Source organism: Coffea arabica, chromosome 2c (genome assembly GCF_036785885.1).
Source record: "Coffea arabica cultivar ET-39 chromosome 2c, Coffea Arabica ET-39 HiFi, whole genome shotgun sequence".
NCBI classification, from domain to species: Eukaryota; Viridiplantae; Streptophyta; class Magnoliopsida; order Gentianales; family Rubiaceae; genus Coffea; species Coffea arabica.
Genome location: NC_092312.1, coordinates 10,655,391 through 10,673,974, shown reverse-complemented (window position 1 = coordinate 10,673,974; position 18,584 = coordinate 10,655,391). Strand labels below are relative to the sequence as shown.

General features: G+C 35.9%; 1 protein-coding gene across 2 annotated transcripts; it reads right to left on the bottom strand.

Moving 5' to 3' along the window:
- Positions 1-1,617: 1,617 nt before the first annotated feature.
- LOC113723656 (equilibrative nucleotide transporter 3-like) lies at positions 1,618-4,971 on the bottom strand. Of its 2 annotated transcripts, none has more exons than XM_027246644.2 (10): positions 4,840-4,971; positions 4,536-4,628; positions 4,345-4,449; positions 3,641-3,796; positions 3,416-3,559; positions 3,189-3,294; positions 2,918-3,093; positions 2,673-2,848; positions 2,009-2,267; positions 1,618-1,872 (listed from the first exon to the last, which is right to left on the bottom strand). In XM_027246644.2, exons 2-10 carry the CDS (start codon positions 4,581-4,583, stop codon positions 1,762-1,764), a joined length of 1,281 nt encoding a protein of 426 aa, XP_027102445.2. In that variant the 5' UTR covers positions 4,584-4,628; positions 4,840-4,971; the 3' UTR covers positions 1,618-1,761. The 2 variants fall into 2 exon arrangements, with proteins under 2 accessions (XP_027102445.2, XP_027102446.2); XM_027246645.2 differs by having other exon boundaries at positions 2,673-2,830; positions 4,840-4,970.
- Between the last annotated feature and the right edge of the window lie 13,613 nt (positions 4,972-18,584).

The window sequence follows — 18,584 nt, the reverse complement described above, 5'->3', positions numbered from 1 at the left end:
TCGGTGTCGGCTGATGTTGCTAACCATGATGGTGACCATTGACCTTCAACTGTACCTGTTTCGGTCTTTCAACTTAGATCAAAGAAGACCACTAAGTTACTTTATTAACTAATTAGTAGTATAGCACAAAAAATGGAAATTAATCGGCCGACGTTGTCTATCCAAAAAGATTTTGAGTTTTTTTCTTTCACTGTTCACGCAAAAATATTTGGGCTGTGATGTTACATTTTTGTTCAGGATGCAATATTTGGAGTCCGAAAAAAGGAATATTTCGTATTTCAACGTTCAGTGAAGACTTAATTGTGTTAGAGAAAATAACTTTCCGATTTTCTGAGTTTTAAACTCATTGCTGACATTTTAAATTTTTGTAAAACTACGTCTAAAGCTCTACACAAGACGATGCTGGCCATTTGCGGTAAAATGCACTAAATCCTCCTCAATTATACGTCGTGTTGTAATTTACCCTCCTAAAGTTTTTATATAGGCAATTTAGCCCCTTTATGACATTCTTAGACAAAATTATCTTTGCTACATTAATTACTTTTCTCGTTCTTATTCACCTATTCGTTTTTTGTTTTCTCCTCTTTCCTTTTTTTCTTGTCTACTAGTTTTCCCTTTTTCACTATTAACAATTAATAACAAAATCTATATTATAACACTATCTATGTTTCTTACATTGCAAAGCCTGTTTAGTCTAAGATAGCAAATTATTTAAACACACACACATAAATACAAAGTACAGCTTCTTCTTTTTTTCTTCTTTTTTTTGGTAAGTGGGAGTGCTTGAATCCAAGATCTCCTACTTGCAATCCTTCCTGCCTCCCTTATCTTCCAACCCAGATACAAAGTTCAGCTTATAAACGATCAATTAATTACAATTAAAATTGTAAGCACACAAATCAGTTAGTACTGTTTTTATTCATTTTTAATGTAATCAAAATTAATAATTTGTTGACAATTAATTCTTGCATGCGCTATTAATATGTTGGTTTTACTATTAATGACTGATCAATTGTTTACTCTAATTAGTTTACGTGTAAATAAATTATTGAATAACTTGATTAAATGTGCTTGTGATATGAACATATATTGTGTTGTAGAATGGACCTTATGGTAAAGACTTTTATTTTTTGTTTGGTAAGTGGGAAATCTTGAAGTCAAGATCTCGTATTTACAATTCCTCTTATCTTAGCACCCAACCCAACCTTCCCCTATGGTAAATACTAAAAATAATGAAGTTTAACAAATAAACAATCTATTCAATCATAATAAAGGAATGAGTAAAAGAAATTAAAAATTCTAGTGTAAGCACTCTAATAGTAGTAGAGGGAAAGAGGTGGCAAGTGGCATGAAAAGAAGGGGAAAATAAGAAATGAAAAAAATGAAAAAAAATTTGAAAGAGTAAAAGGAAAACTGAAAGAAATAGAATAGCACAGATTGTTTTATCTTTAACATATAAAAAAAGGGACTTAAGTGCCAATAAAAATCATCAAGGGGAGTAAAGTGCAATTTAGGTAATAGTTGAGTTGGTTCAGTGCAATTAACCGTACCATAATTCTAACCATAATCTTTTGGAGCAGGCACATTTAATTTCCTAGCCCAAAATGAACATATGTATGAAAGGCAATAAGAATTGAGTTCTGGTTTTTGATTTAAAAACACATAACAATTTCAATTTGTAAATACAATTTGATATCCCCTAACAGACATCCTGGCGACTATCCATGCATCAATATTCAACACTCAGCTACAGATGCTTCCTCAGAATTTCCCATTGCCAATAAGCCATAACCAATTCAGGGCTACGCCAGAACATACGCCACCAAGGAGAAATACGACTAACAAGTTTCCTAGTGCATTCTGCTCCGGTCCCTGCAGTACCAGAAAACGGTAAAATTTTCTTTCTCAGGGGAAAACCAAAGCAATTAACTCAATGATAAAACCAAGCAATTGAGACGAAATTGAGACGAAAAAGACTTTCATTCATGATGATCTACATTTCACCAACCTTGTGCCCTTTGGGAGCTGCAGTGAGGACGCATACTGTGAGATAACCAGTGGTCAGTCCCAAGAAGGACGTGAGAAATATCATCCATCCCTGGTCACCATATTTTGCAGTGAAATAGAAACAAGGGATGAGAAAGAAACGAGATAATGTTGCCAGCATGAGGCCCTTTCTTGATTTTAACTTGAGGCATTCCATGAGTGGAATGTATCTTGATACGAGATCCCACGCATTGTACATTGCGATCAAAACAACAGCATACCTGGGATGGGATGACCATCAATGAAGTGAATATAGTTACTACATCGGGGCCACCCTATTCAAATCTTTCAAATAAATAAGGTTGATGGGAACTTAATTCAAGAAAAGGCTAATTGGACAGCCTGTACATGGAATTGTATGAGCAGCATGCTAAAAATAGGGGACTAAGTGATAGTAAAATGAAAGCTATTAAACTTTTAGGAGTAATAATGGATAACCAAAAATGGAGGTGTCTAAGTCGACAAACTTATCAAAGAGATGAATAAATAGCATTTTTTTTTTAGTGTTTGATTGTATAGGATAGCTGTATTTGATTCTCGAAAACTATTGATCATTTCATCCTACTTGACATAAGATAAAGGTAACCACCTAACAGGTTGAATCACGAAAGAATTTTATCACTTACCAGGAGCCTAACTTGTGGTGTCCAGTGTTTTCATATAAGAAGCCAGGAAAGATAGATAAAGTTAGGACACAAATCAGATAGAGGTCCAAAGCATAATCAAAGTTCTGAAAGAGTAATTGTTTGGTGCTCAGGCGCTCAGGATATTTATCATCATCGACCTGCAAGGATGGCAAAAGCTGTCTTAAGGTGTCAAATGAACAGTTCATCAGAAACTTGGACGTATAGATCAAAAGAAACTTTCATACTGTTTCATTTGCCTCGGTCTGGATGCCAGCAGCGGCTAAATCAGCTAAGACAGTTTTTGATCCTTCTGAAGCTGCTTTTGCACGATAATGCTTTACAATTGGCAGTTTAGGAAAGATGAATGCATACAGCAGAATGCATAGGAATTCGAAGAATGTCGAGATGGCAAGAAATAGAACTGCAAATTGGAGAAACAGAATTCCATATCATTCAGGAACGAGACGACATGTAAATGCCTGGAAGTTCACTAAGCATTAAGAGAAAATTACGTACTAACTCCCTTGCGAAGGCCATTATTAGAATTTTCAAAGGCTGCTTTTGTCATTAGTCGTAAAGTAGATGTGAGTGCCCCTGATGCAGCATGACCAGCCAAGAAGGACTGCATAGTTACATATGATAAGATTAAAATGAAAACGCGTGTGCTATGAATAGTACTTCTAAACAATATGAAAGAAATACAATCTTAGAGAGTAAATGGAACATGTGATTTTAAGACTGACTTGGATGAACTCAGGGCACATCAAGGATAGGTCTCCAACCATTCCTCCTTGGACATGGGCATCAGCAACTCCAAAAGCAGCAACAAGTATACATATGCCAATATAATTTCCTAGTCCTCCTTTTCCTGATGTGCCTAAATCTAGCTGCGGAGTTTAACATCAAAATAAATGCATGTGAAATAACTCAGACATTGAATGCTAAAGATTGCTGAAATGAAAGCTTACCAGTAGGAGCGCTAATGTGCTCAGAAAGAATAAGGTATATCCTGCTAAATTTCTCATTCTGGTATCAATTCTTGCCTCATTATATGCAAGTGTTGCAACTGTTCCAACGGCAAATGGTTGATAAACTAGGGTGAGTACCCTTGAAGGATGATAGTGCTTCAAACAGAAACGGAGAAAACCAATGTTAAGTTCTTCCAAATGCAACTCATTCTAGATGAACTAACTTGATGGCATCAGTTCGCCTTGAGGCCCAGAAAAAATTGGGAATTAGAAATTGGTTATCATTGATGGGAAATTAAAGTGTTTGCCTATCAGTACAGATTAGATTATCATGAATGTTCTTTTATTATGTATCCATCTGCAACAGTTTATGTGCCACGAGTTTTGCTAGCTAGTAGTAACTCAAGGCTGGCAGAGAGATTATTCATGGCAGGGCCAACATCCAGAGCAGAAAAATCCATCAGCACAACAGTATAGACATTTCGTCATGTTGATGTCTCATTGCATCATCATTTTTCAACAAAAGTAGGCCAAGTTGTGCAACTTCTAAATTAATTCACCTCAGAAAATTCAAATTGAAAGTCTACACAGAATTCCTAGCTCAGTGATTTTGGAACTAAAGACTGCACAGAATAACATACATGCCAGACCAAAAAGTGGTGTTTTATATCAAAAAGGATTACAGAGCACATTGGAGTACTTACAGGAAACAAGGCATAATAGTAGTCTCCAATAGTCAGCATACTATTCCATGAGACCAGTGATCCCAGTCCAAGAAACCAACACACTACCATCGCAGCACGTTTTCCCTGATGCCAATCATCAAACAATTCCAGTCAAGAATTAATTGGCAATTAATACCATTCCATTTCTAATGCACAATATTGGGATGAACCTCAAGCCTGCCTGGAGTGGGAGACCCACTTGAGCCAACTTCAGTCATAGTTGTTCGTCTCTAAACCGGCAGCTAACTTTCGAAGAATTCAGCCTGCAAATAGGATAACACTAAAAGTAAGAGTCCTTATCTTCAATCCCTTTGAAGAAAAGGGCCGAATAAGAAATCCCAGATTCATAGTTGTGTGTCTAAATCAAGACATTTTGGCACTGCATTAAAGGACATATTAGAACTGTACAGAAAAGCTTCAGAGAGAAAAATCTTGACAAGTGATAATACTGGAAAACTGAATCGTAATTCAAACCTGTTTATTGGTTCGATATATTAGAGAGAATATTGGAGCCTTTCTTGTTGGAAATGATGGTCCTGTAGAATTGGCAGCTTCAGAAAGCAATAACTAACATTAGTACTAATATCTAAAGGAAGAAAAACCAGGCATAGAAAAAATGACCGTGAAGAAGACAGCAGGCCCAGACGACGTGTAAGCAACACTACTGTAGCTCAAACATTTATACACTAAATATTATGAAAAAATCAGAAAAAAAAAACTAAAAAGAGAAACCTTATCAACAGTTTGAAGATTAAAAGCCGGGAGCTACGTGACTGCTTAGTCTAGTTCTTTTCTGGTATTGCAAGTTGCAAATGATTGTTGGAATTTTTTTGTTGACTCCAATGCAAAATCTGAAAACCCTGAAGTAGACTGATAAAAGATTGAACACTTTTAAGGGCAAATTACATTTTAATCCCCTATGGTTTTTGCAAAAATCACATAACCCCCCATGATTCAAAAAGTTATACATAAAGCCCGTGTGGTTTGAGTTGAACTGTCAAATAGACGGAAAGCACCCATCGTGATGATTCGTGGGCAAAATGTTCAAATTACCCTAATATAAATACAAAAAGGAAGCAAATGAAGTCAGATTCTCCCTTGCTCTGGTTTTTGTCGTGAGAAAGAGAGGGTTATCGGCTTTTACCTTCGGAGTTTGGAGAGGGTCGGTGACTGGTGGGCAGTGATAAGGGTGGTGGGGATCTTGGCTTGCGGAATTTGGCTGCTTTGGGGATTTCTTCTTACAGCTCCTTTCCTTATTTTTGTATTATTTCACTTTATTTTTTATTCCCTCCTTTTGAATTTTGTGAAGGGGTTTGTTATTTATGGGTAGCGTGAAGAATTGTGTTGTGAAAAGAATCTGTTAGCCACCGGGGAGATATGGTAGGACGCAGCCGGAAGACTTAGCAGGTTCTTCTTCTTCTTCTTCTTCTTTTGTGTCTTCTATTTTTTTCAAATATTTTTTCCCTTGTACAGAAATTGGGTTACTTTACTTAGCAACTGTAGAGGAGGAGCACACAGGAGGGGAATGAGTCCTCTTTGTGTTGGAAGATCTATATATTTTCTAACTTCTGTTTCTTGCTTGTTATTTATGGTGAATAGGGCTGCAAACGAGTTGAGTCGAGTCAAACTTTGGCCTTATCGAGTCGAGCTTTGACTTAATTTCATCGAACTCGAACTCGAGCTCAAGCTCGACGAGCTGGTAATTTTCAAGCTCGAGCTCGAGCTCGACTCGATTCGAGCCGAGTTCGAGCTCGAGTTCAAGGTCGAAAAAAACAAAAAATAATTATTTTATTTTTTAAAAAATAAATAAAATAATATTTTTTTCTTAATAAATAATAAAATATTAAGAATATTTATGTAATTTTACTATTAAAAATAAAAATAAAAAAATAAATATATATATACTCGAGCTCGCGAGCCTAACGAGCTTAATGTTTTGAGCTCGAGTCGAGCTTGAATCGAGCCGCTCGCGAGCGGCTCGATTCGTTTGCACCCCTAATAGTGAATAAGGCAATCTAGCCCATACCCACGCAAATCTTCATGACTTCTAAGCTTTCTTCAATGTTTTTCATTTTCCTCAAATATAAACCACCATCCATGCGCAAGCCTTCACCAACAAAGTACTTTCGGAAGCTGGAAAGAGATAAGGAGCACAAAGTTAGGCTTTATTGGTTGCGTTACAATGGTCAGGGGTAATATGAAAATGTTTCTTACTGATACTAGTAGTACAAGCGCGTTTTGCCCACGAATCGTCACGATGGGTGCTTTCCGTCTATTTGACAGTTCAACCTAAACCACAAGAGATTTATGTATAGCTTTTTGAATTATAGGGGAGGGGGTTATGTGGTTTTTGCGAAAATCACAGGGGATTAAAATATAATTTGCCCTACTTTTAAAGGAGTGGCATTTTGTGACCTTTTAGGAAATCTTTTATGACTGCATTCTTGGAAGGACATGGGGGAGTCAAAATGCTAAAAATCTTTTTTTTTAAATGCTGTTCCTATGGAAAGAATCTTCAATCTTTTACTTTCCGTAAAGGAAGGGAAGAATCTCTACTTATACTAGGTGAGCTATCCCGCGCAATGCGCGGGCGCTAGGTTGTTGTGTTTAAAAATCGGTGGATTATTTGATGTGTTAGTATGTTTTGGAGATTTTTGAAAAAGTTTGTTCATGGGATATGGTTCTCTTAGCATTATTTTATTTTTTAAATAAATTTTTTAAAGTTTTTTTATTTGTTATTATGGCTTCTTTAGCATTAATTTACTTTTTATCTATTTATATATGGTTTTTTTTTTATTTTTTTCACCTTTTTTTTATTTTGAATTGTTTGGTATTTTGAATTTGTTGTTTGTTCAATGTTCGCATAGTATTTGTATTTGATATTATGTGATGGTAGAGTTTGTTTTTTGGTATTCACATGTGTATAGTTGGTGGTTGTTTGGAAGTCAGATATTCTTTATGTTATATATATATATATATATATATCATTTTTCCTGTATGCATATAAGAAGCACGTGTGGGTTTTACTATTGAGGAAACGTGTGGCTGCGTGGTTTTGATTGTATGGATTGTAGCTGGCAATGCGAGGCATTGTGTAGTGGTAAAGAGTGGATATATTCAAAGGGTGAAAATCAATTAATAACCTTCAGCACATGTGATCATTGTGAGAGTTATTTGGTATATAAGTGTGGGCTGGTTATTTTAATTTGATTTTGTGAGTGAGTGTTGCTCAGTCTTTGATTGATTTGCTGGTGGATAAATGGCACATAATGATTGAGTATTTTCAATAGTCCAAGATCTATGTCTAGAGTTGGAGGAGGAGCTCAGTAGGTTGAGCATTGGTTCTGCTAGTGCTTACCCGATGCGAAACTCTTGTCGGAACCGTGCTACTGAACCTATTGCTCGGTCTCGAGTTACTCATTTGATGCTGAAGAACGAGATTTGTGATTTGTTTAGGGTTTTATATAGGGAGCGGGAGTGGGGACTTGTGCTGGACAGCGGATTGGTTGGTGGGAGAAGGTTGCCGATGCTAGAACTTATAGCTTCGAGGATCAAGTTCAATGTAGCTGAGGAACTGCTGGTCTTGCCCTGTTCGCCTTCTTTTGACAGCACCGGTAGTAACAATGACTGATAGAGTGTTGTTGAGTTTATGAGAACTGTTAGGTTTAGTAAGGTGTTTAGTAAGTTGAGCATTGGTTTATGTGTTTGTTGGCGTTGTGTTGTGTAATTTCACTTGGTTTGTCTCTATTTTTAGTGTAAGTAAATAAAGCAGTAGTGCTTTGTTTTTATGTATTATTAATTAAATTGAGTAATAAAACAGTGTGAATTTTTGTAAACAGGTGGGAATGAATTGTTTCTTTATAATGAATTGTTTTATGATGCTGTTTTAATTTAGTTATTTTTTGTGTTCAATTTCTCCGACTGTGCTTCTAGGCGTTTGGAAGTTTTTGGAACGGTATGGATAAGGTTTGTTTCTGCGTGATGTGTGTGTGTAATGTGCAGTGAATTGATTTGTTTTTTCTTTGTGGAATCTTTTTGGTCCTGTGTGCATGTGATTTTGTGATGGAGTTTTAGAGCTTTGTGGTATTATATAGGTGATATTGTGCTTTATTGTCTATAAGTAGAGTGTGTAGTTTCCTTTTTTTTTTATGCTCTAGCATTATCGTCTAGAAATGGATTATAGCCATAATCGTTTTGGAGTGTTACGAGATTTGCATCTGGATGTTGAACTCATGTTTAATAGATTATCATTAGCCGATGTTGCGGGGAGTTTGGCCGGCCGTGATGGACATAACGCTTCTTTGGCTGGTTCTGACAGGGCTTTGGCAAATAGTGTTTTGTTGTGGAATGAGATATATGATTTGTTTAAGAAGTTTTATCGTAAATCTGCTAGGGTTGCTGTGCTGGATGAAGTTTTGGGAGATATTGGCAAGTTTCCGTTTCTTCAAATAATTGCCCAACGTATGGAGATTAAGGTCGAAGAGTAGAAGAAAGCTGTTAGAAGTGCTATGGTTTAGTGTGTTTATGTTTTTTTTGTTTTACGTATTTGTTGTGTTGCTTTTAGTTATTATTTTCTATAGATGCTGAGAATGTATTCTGTTGAAGTATTTGGGTTTTTGTATGGTGTTACTTAATGCACATATTTTCAAAAATAAAGATCGTGGATTTTTCAGCAGATTCCATCGTGATGATCCCAAGGTTGAGGCATGTCAAATAAGTAAACTACATGAAACAGAGAGAAAAGGGAAAAGGAAAAACAAAAGCAATTGACGTCAAATATTCCTGCTGTTGACAAAAATCATATGTTCATACTTCTGTAGGAATTCTGTTTTGCAATTCACCATTCAAACTAAACTTTGAATATTTCATTTGTTTTTATTCAAGTTTTTCTCCAATAACCCAATGACAAAAGCCAATAAACAGTTATTCTTTCCTATACTCAAATGGTTTTATGGACAAATTTACAACGTGAAAAAAGAAGAGAAGAAAAATACAGAGGACATACCTGGGAGTTTGCATGTTGAAGATCAGAAGAAAAAAATAGAAGTCTGCAGAGAAGGGGATTTTGTGAAGCTGAAGCATGCAGCCTATATAGAAGTACATTTTATAAGCATAGCCTGGATGTAATTTACATAGTTGCAATTCTAAAAGCACAGTCTAGAGTTGTTTGTGATATACAAAATGTTCAAAAGCATAGGCAACATGAGTTAATGATCTGGTTTAGATCTTTAGCTATTTAGGTACATCAGCGTTATATACAATGATGGGGATTGCTGATGATTAGACGTTCAAAAGGTTTATCAAAAGTGTAAGTAGAGATGTTACATTCTACTGCTCCATATCAGTTACGTCAGTGCGCTGCCTCTTAGTTGGACTCTTTGTAATTGTCAGCGCTGTGAACAAGTTGCTGTCGAAATTTGTGGCTTTTGGGATAGCTTCTGCATTTGATGGCCCTGGAGTCGAGGAAGGGCATGTAGAAGAAGTAGCAACTGATATTGGAGTTGTAGAAGTCTCTGATATGATTTCTGCAGCATTTGCTTTGTGCACTATTATGGCTGTATATTTTTCTGTGTCTCTAGATCCACAGTTTCCCACCATTTTTTTGACAAAGCAAGTGAGGATGGTGTTTTTGATAGCTTGTTCAATAGCAATATAGTTGAGTAGGTGCTTTAATATTCATATTTCAGTATTAGTTGACACAATGTATGGCAGTTATTGTGTAAGTGGAGGTTAATAAGTTTTAGCGGTAGACATGTACTGACATTGTCTTCAAGTTCTTGGATTTCCAGCACAGTGAAGGGTAATAGTTGCTCTGCATCATTGTCATATAAATCAAGTGTCAGTATTCCGGAGTAGTCAGCCAACTCTATGGTTAGTCTGCATCTGCCATTGAGATTAGATATTAGTGCAGTAATAAGTGATGGAATAGCCTGTGATAATGTTGTTGTCTTAGTTACCTTGGAACGACATTGACTTGCTTGTTGCAGGAAGTGCAAATAATTTTTCATAATGGTTTTGCTCTGAATGGTTTGTGGCAGTTTGAGCGTGCATTATACCATTGTCGTTGGCTTCTGTCTAGAAATCGTGGAGTTCCTTGGATCCAGTAAGTTTTTTTCTGCTAAGAAAATAGGTTATCAGTTGGTTAATTTTGTGCCAGATGTGATGAATGAAAAAGTTATGGATGTGAAAGTTGGAGAATCTTACCATTGGGAATTTTAGGAAGTCTGCGATTGTGCAGAGCTCATTTTCTGTGGATTGTACAACAGTTGGTGGGTTTGTATGGCAACAAGTGTTTACCATTGTTTCAGTGAAGCACCTTGTTGTATTGGAGGATTGACCAAGATGTTTGATCCAAACTTTGTTGACAGATTTAGAGCTGAAATATTATGTGTATTAAAAAATGATGTAGTGTATAAATGGTTTAGTTATAGTATTTTGAGGTTTACTTACTGTGATATGATGAGACCTTCACTCAAAGTGCGACAATGAGTGGCATTGATTGGATCATTTTTGCAATTGTTTGCCCTTCATCTATTTCATGCTCACCCCACAAAGTTAAGATGACTGGCATGAAGCTGCAATACAGCTGGTTAGATATTTATGCGGCATTGTTGTGTATGTGTTAAAATGAGGAGTGTGATGTACATAGAGTTATCAATTGATCAGTCATGGAAGTTACCTATTATCTATGATCACAATTTCTCTGATTGGAGTAGGTTCTCTGTGATTTCAAGGGTGGACTTGTGCAACAATGCCAAGGACATCTATTCTTGTCATTTATGAAAGGTAAACTAAGTAGTGATGTGTTCAGTATTATATAGTTGAATTTAAGGTCAGTGTATTACCTATGTCTGAGGTGTCATCAGTATGTTGATAGAATCTTCTGAAAGGTGTAAATGTGAAAACATGAGAGATTTCTGGAGAGTTTGCTTCATCGATTGCTTGGACAACAGTAGAGTTGTTAATATACCAGGTGCATTGATTTTCATGTGCACGATACTCCAGTGGAGTGTATTCAACTCTTGCATTGGATATCATGTAACGCTCGTATAGGTTGAAGTGGTTGCGGAAGAACTCTATATCTGATTTGTATATCATAGCTTCTACTGTTATGCCCTATACATAAATTTTGGTTTCGATTAGAATGTGAATGTGTATGCTGAGGTATAATAACTCTGTGGAAGAATTTATTAGTGTGTTTACCTGGTGATCAATCAGAGTAAGCTTCTGATAACGATTTCCTACTTTTAATAGCAGGGGTTTTTGTTTGTCAAGAGCCTAAAGTATCGTTGTCCAGTGTTGAAGACCGGGAACGATTTCAGCAAATCCTATGACTTTTCTGTCGTCCTGTAATTCAGAATGCAAGTATTGGGTAGTTTCGGAGCAGAAACATAAGAACAGAATAGTTAATCTATGTCATAAAATGATATGCGTATGAGTAGATAAGCAAGTTATTCATTTGCTAAATCTAATACTTCTCTATATACAATATTTTGTGTTATTGAGTCTTCTACAGTGCTGAATATAGATGGCTTGATAAGAATTTTTATTGAAGTCTTGTTCTTGGCTCTTGACATTGCTACATATAACTGGCCGTGTGAAAAAATCGGTTCACATAAATATATTCCCACAAAATTTAGGGTCTACCCTTGAACTTTATTGATAGTCATCGCAAAGCATGGTCGAATTGGAAACTGTATGCTCTCAAAAGAAACCGGTGACTCTGGATTATTCTCTATTTTGAAACAGATTCTATAGAGAAAGACCTCTTTACCAATGAATTCTCCACAACTTATTATTGCATGTATCACATTGGAGTTTAAAGACTTGCAGATAAGCCTTGTTCCATTGCATAGTCCTTGGGGTGGATCAAAGTTTCTGAGCAGCATAATTGGAGTGTTTGGCTTGAGAATCAATTTGTGAGGTGAAATCCGTTTGGTGTTAGGTTGTTTATGAAGTCCTCCATGATTGTCTGGTCCGAACCCTCAATACATTTGTCTCAGTTAATGTATTCTCGAATGCAACTAGGCATATGGTGTATTAGGTGCTGATTAATTTAATCAACAAACTCATTTTTTGTTGTGAGTATAACACGGTTTACAGCCAAGAAATCATAATGGCAGAATATTGTCAAATCTAAGAATACTGTGGCAGTCAGCTCTCTAATTGAATCTTCGTCATTTGTATATCTTATCAACAATGATGGAGGTATTTGGATACAGTCATTGTTGACAGTAGGTTCTGTTCCATTTCTGACACGGAGCAAATATTCAATGAACTCTGGATCATCCCTTGCTCTCATGTTTTATGTGAGTTGAATCTTGTGAAGGTGTGGCCATATATATCACTTGACTATGCTAGCATCAATAAATTATGATTTTGTTCCTTTAGTAACAACTGGTAATACCTGTGGAATGTCTCCTCCGAAAATAATTACTTTGGATCCAAATAAGGCGTTTGAGTCTATTAGATCTTGGAGATCAACAGCCTCTATTGAAGCTTTATTTGTCATTGGAGTTTCATTCCAAATTATAAGATTGGCTCTTTGTAAAAGTTCTACTGATGAACTTTGTTTGCTAATTTTGCAATTCTTATTTTTTGTTGTATCTAATGGTATGTTGAACCTTGAGTGAGCTGTTCTTCCACCAGGAAATATTGAAGTCGTTGCTCCGCAGGATGCTGTAACAAGCGCAATGAATTCTTTGGATCTTATCTCAGCTAATAATGCTCGATAGAGGAAGGTCTTTCCGGTTCCACCTGGACCATCAACAAAGAAGCTTCCATGTTTTTTCTGGAATACTGCATCAATGATTATGTCGAAGGCATTTTTCTGATCGTTGTTCAATTGATCAATCCTTTGGAGATCAGACTCTAGCACAGTGATTCTTCTTTCTGCTATTGTGTTCCTCGTATTCTTGTTCAAATCGTTAAAATTCAGAGCATATGGAACCAGGGCATATGAGTTGATATCTCTTCCCATTGATTGAAGGAAATTGTTTATCTGTTCCAGAACCTTGTATCGTGTTTGATTAGGTGATATTTCTGGTATTTTCATGAAATCCTCTAATAGACAATATTCAAAATTTTTCCATAGATGTCTAGCATTTGATGGAGGAAAATATACCAGCAGAGTTGCAAATAGCCTTCTCAATATGTATGGCATTTGATATGAACGGGCTTCTTCGAGGCATTCTTCTTGTGATGTATCTGATTCAAAATATCGTCATGGAATAGCTGCTTCACGGAATATGTTGACGTATGTTCCATTAACGGTCTTAAAGTCGTCAAATAATCTGGGACCTTTAACATGTGTTAAGAGCAGTTGAAGAAAGTAACGTTCTCCTTCTTTTATGGTTGTTGTGACAATTCTGTCAATACAGTCCTTCTACTTTCTATATTCCCATTTCATCCTTTCGGGGTACCAGACGAAGTGCTCTTGGAATTCTTTGTATGTGCAGTTAAGATGCTCAGCTAGTTTATCCATAGAATTCATGTCAAAGAATTCTGTTAAGATGATTCTCTTTGCATACTTGTTTCTGACTACATCTCGTAGGTCTTGATCAAGTGTGAAGTTCATGGATTGGCAGTTTTGTAAGTGGAGATAGAGATGAATTACAGAGGGGTGCATTTCACTGAGGTGAAATCTATATATTCTCCAAATTACTTCAACTGCACACACCCATCGAGCTGATTGGAAGTTCTTTATTTCATCGATTGGAAAAGGTTGGAAATTATTATTGTCTTCAATAGAGCCATCTGAGTTTACTCTAAAATGAATCCTATCATGACCCTGTATATGTATTTGTATATGTATTTCACAGCTTTCATAGTGGAGCAGATTTCGACGTTTATATGGCAATCAAACTTTGCCAATATGTATGTATTGTGTGGAACTACCTATTTGTTATCAAGCTGATGGCCACGAACCATTATTTTCTGTCCATCATTTCTTCTTCGGTAAATAGGATACACATTGTTTCCATGAAAGGTTGTCTAAGCAAATGTTTTTGGATAATTATTTCTACATCTTTTCTTCTGATTTCCTTGCATACAAACGTTATCTGGATTTTGTGACCATGGATCATATGCTTTCGAACCATACTGAATAAATGTCGATTTGTTGTTCTATCAGGAATTTCTGCACTGACGATTTTATCATAGGATTTTGTGGAATAAAACTTTAAAGCTACCTCTAGGATTATGAGAAAATGACCATGAGGTAGACCACGTTTTTGGAACTCAACGACATAGGTATAAGCTGTGACTGCTCCAAATATTTGTTTTTTGAAGAGTTGGTCCTTCAGAAGATCAAGTTTAGCATGAAAAACTCGAGCTAACAAGTCTGGTCTGGTATGACCTTCATCAGTAGGAAACATGTGTTTTTTTACCTCAGGCCATGAAGGATTGCATGTGATAGTGATGAATAGATCAGGTTTGCCAAATTTTTGCACAAGAGCCATAGCATCAACATATCTTCTTCTTATGTCGCGAGGACCACGTATGAATGATGCTGGAAGGATAATTCGCTGACCTATTTTGGATCCTTGACAATGTCCTACCATGACACTGTCCATTATTCCTTGAAGTTCTTTTTTTCTTATTAACTCTTGTCGGCTTTTGTAATACTCAAGCCTCTGAGATTCTATCTTGATGTACATATCGATGACATATTATTGCAGTCGTCGGCCGGTGTTGAGTATGCCAAGAGTGTACTTTTCCCGCATCTGCAACTTGTATGCATAATACTCACGTATAGATACAAACTCTTTATTGTTTTCAGGATTGTCACAAGCTGTAGAACATGTTATTGAGTGTCAATGCAGTGATATGGTAACTGTATATTGAGCAAAATATAATTATGCAGTATAATTTTTGGTATATCTTAATGTTCAACTCCTATTATTTCTTCTGCAGATTTGTAATTACTAAGACTAGGAGTGCAGTTGATCGTTCTATTGCATCTCTTTCTTTTGTTTGGATTATGTGTTGGTATTCTTTTTATACCAGGATGCCAGGTAGTTTCTCCGAATGGAAACAGCAGCGGATATTGCAATGGATCATAGCATCCATAATAGTATTGCACCAGATGATCCTTGCCTTCTTTAGTATAGATTTGGATATATCTTTTGTATCGTTCTCCAGAATCTTGGCCCTCTACCCATAAGGCTACAATTTGTGATGCAGTTGGTTGATTCCAAACTCTCTGATCATTCTCTGAGTGAGACTTTTGCACTATCTGATATGAGTCAAGATTCAAAACATTTTTTAAGCTTCGGAGAAAAGAGGCATAGGGGTTGGATTCCATGACATGCATAATTTTTTTCACTGCACTCTCTATTAGCTTGTTTGATGTAGCCAGTCTGTTTTCTAATTCATGATCTGTATCATGAAAATACAGCTGCAAATAAACAGTAGTATCTCCATGTGGAATAAGATCCTTGATGGAGTGATAGGTTTGTCCCTGAATTTTAAATGTGTAGATGCTGTTAGTTCTTCTGCATAAAGATTTGTCATAATGTACTCCGAAAGAGGTGAAGGCAAACATCTTATTGTATGTTCTGAAAGAAAGAGTTTCAGCAGAATGACCAGTGTATAGTTCCATGAGAATATTTGAAAGTTTATTCTCTTGGAGAACTATCTGACCACCAGAACAGTAGAAATTTATTGTTTCAGAGTGAATTTTTTTGCTTCGCAATAGCTGCAATCTAGTTTGAGAGGCAATATGTTTGGTTCATTGCTGATGCATTTGAATGCTTCAATTCCATCTGGAATTTTTTGACCTACAGTACAAGGAATGTGATACTAATTATTGAATACAAGAAAGGGAATCAGAAAAGGTTCTGGATGTATATTATGTTATATTCACAATACTTTTAGTTTATGTACCTCTGTTATGAACTTTCTGAGTTCTTCCTGACCTTGAACCTTTGTTGCCCATGTGAAAATTAACAGAGGATTATTAACTCTAATAGATGAAGCGTTAATATAATGATCATTAGATGATGGAAATTGATAACAGAGGTTATATCTGTACTTTTATGTTTTTTAGCAGTAGATTTTGAGCATTGTTGACTGGTTTGATATTGTGTTGCAAATGCCAACAGTTTTACAAAAACAAACTTCTAAAATCAATGGTATTGTAAAGAAAGGAAATGTATCCAGAAGTTGAATACGGTTCACTAGAATCTTGTATACATAAAGTTGTTAACAGTATTAAGTACCTAAAGCATCTTCTATGTTTTGGGGCAGAAATTTGAAGCAGTTCATACACATGAAGGACTCAGCTGTTAGTGCAATATAAATTATAGTTGAAGAGTGAGAATAATGTGATAAACCATTATATATTGAACACTACATTTTTGTGTTCAAGATAGTCTTCAAGAATCAAAGAACAAGTTATTTGGAGCAGTTTTAGACCTTTGTCATTTGCTGCACTACAATCCAAGCATATATGGTTGTGGTTGGTGCCTGAAGAATTACCTAGGTTTTAGAAAATGAAGAAAAGTATAGTTATTGATGAGAATATAAAGACCAAGGCCCATTCAAGCACATGGGGAATTGGAAGATTCAAGTGAAAACTAGTTGATTGCACGAATGCTTGAGTTTAGTAGGATTATTTGATTTTCCTCGTTGATTTTGGTTATTTCTCGTTTTAAAAAGTTTAGGTAATTAAGATAGTTTAATTGCGGCCCATTTGTTAGTAAGTAAGGCCCAAAATCTTTCTTAAGTATGTAGGGTAGTTTGGTCAACTTTTGGATTAGGGTTAATGCTTGTAAGGGCTATAAATAGCCCCACTTCCTCTTTGTTTGGGATCAGTTTTTTACTATTAAATACAATTAGTGAGTTTTCACTTTCTCTTTGGCAAGAGAGTTGCCTTTGAATACTTGAGAATCTTCTCAAGTTATTCACCCGAACTTATTAATCGAGTATCTCCTTGATTGTGGCGTTCTACTACCTCCAACTTAGTTCGTTAATTCGAGTAGTTACGGGTTGAAATAATATCAAAATTGTTCGTGACATCTAGGAATTAGTTGGGTCAAATTTCCGCTGCCTAAGCCATGGTGTTTTGGTTGTCTAGATCGGGGTTTCACATCAATTGGTACCAGAGCTAGTCGACAACCACCAGGTTATATCTTTTTTTTTTTCGTGTATTTCGAGTCATATATGTTTATCCCAATCTGTTCGTTTGTTTAGAACCAAAAAAAAAAAAAGAGTCACTGTTCACCGTTACTGTTCACACCAACACTGTTCATCGTATTGTTCACCGTACTGTTCACCGACACTGTTCATAGTTACTGTTCATCCGAATACAAATCTGTCCAGCCTTGTTGTTTGTGTTATCCAACTTGTTTACTTGGTTTTCAAATCTGAATTTTGGCAAAACTTGTTGGAATTTTGTGAATCTTGAAGAGAACTTACAATAATCTTGAGATTCTTGCATTCTTGATCACAATCTTGAAATTTCTGAAGTTCCTGACAACTTCCTTGAAAGTTCTTGAAAGATCTTGGAGTTCTTGGTAGTTAGTATTTGTGGACTTCCTTGTTTTGTGTCGTGGTTGATAGTTGTAGTCAAAAAAAAAAGGAAAGGAAAGAAAGTGGAAACCGAATTGTTTTGAATAGGGAACCAAATCTGATTTGTGCAATCTTTCTTGGAATAGAATTTGAAAGTTACCAAAAGTTGTTTCAAGAAAATTACCAAACGTTGTTTCAAGAAAGTTACCAAAAGTTGTTTCAAGAAAATTACCAAAAGTTGTTTCAAAAAGGTTACCAAAAGTTGCTTCAAGAAGATTACCAAAAGTTGTTTCAAGAAGGTTACCAAAAGTTGTTCAAGAGGAAAAGGATTTTTCAAAGGGTTTCCAAAAACTAACTTGTTTCCAAAATCAATTAGGAAACTAAGTAAAGCACTTGGATAACTCTTTATACTCATTTGGACACTCTCTCTCCTACCTTTTTTAGGAAACTTTCCTAAATTCTCTCATCCATTTTTTTCGAAAATTTTCCTAAACTCTCTCACCATTTTTTTGGAAACTTTCCTAAATTCTCTCAACCATTTTTTAGGAAACTCTCCTAAAATTCTCTCATCCATTTTTAGGACCTTTCCTATATTCTCTCATCCACTTTAGGAAACTCTCCTATATTCTCTTCCTAGATTCTAGGAACACTTTCCTACATTTTCTCCTATATTCTTGTGATTACACTTGTGGAAAGGTTGGTCACGG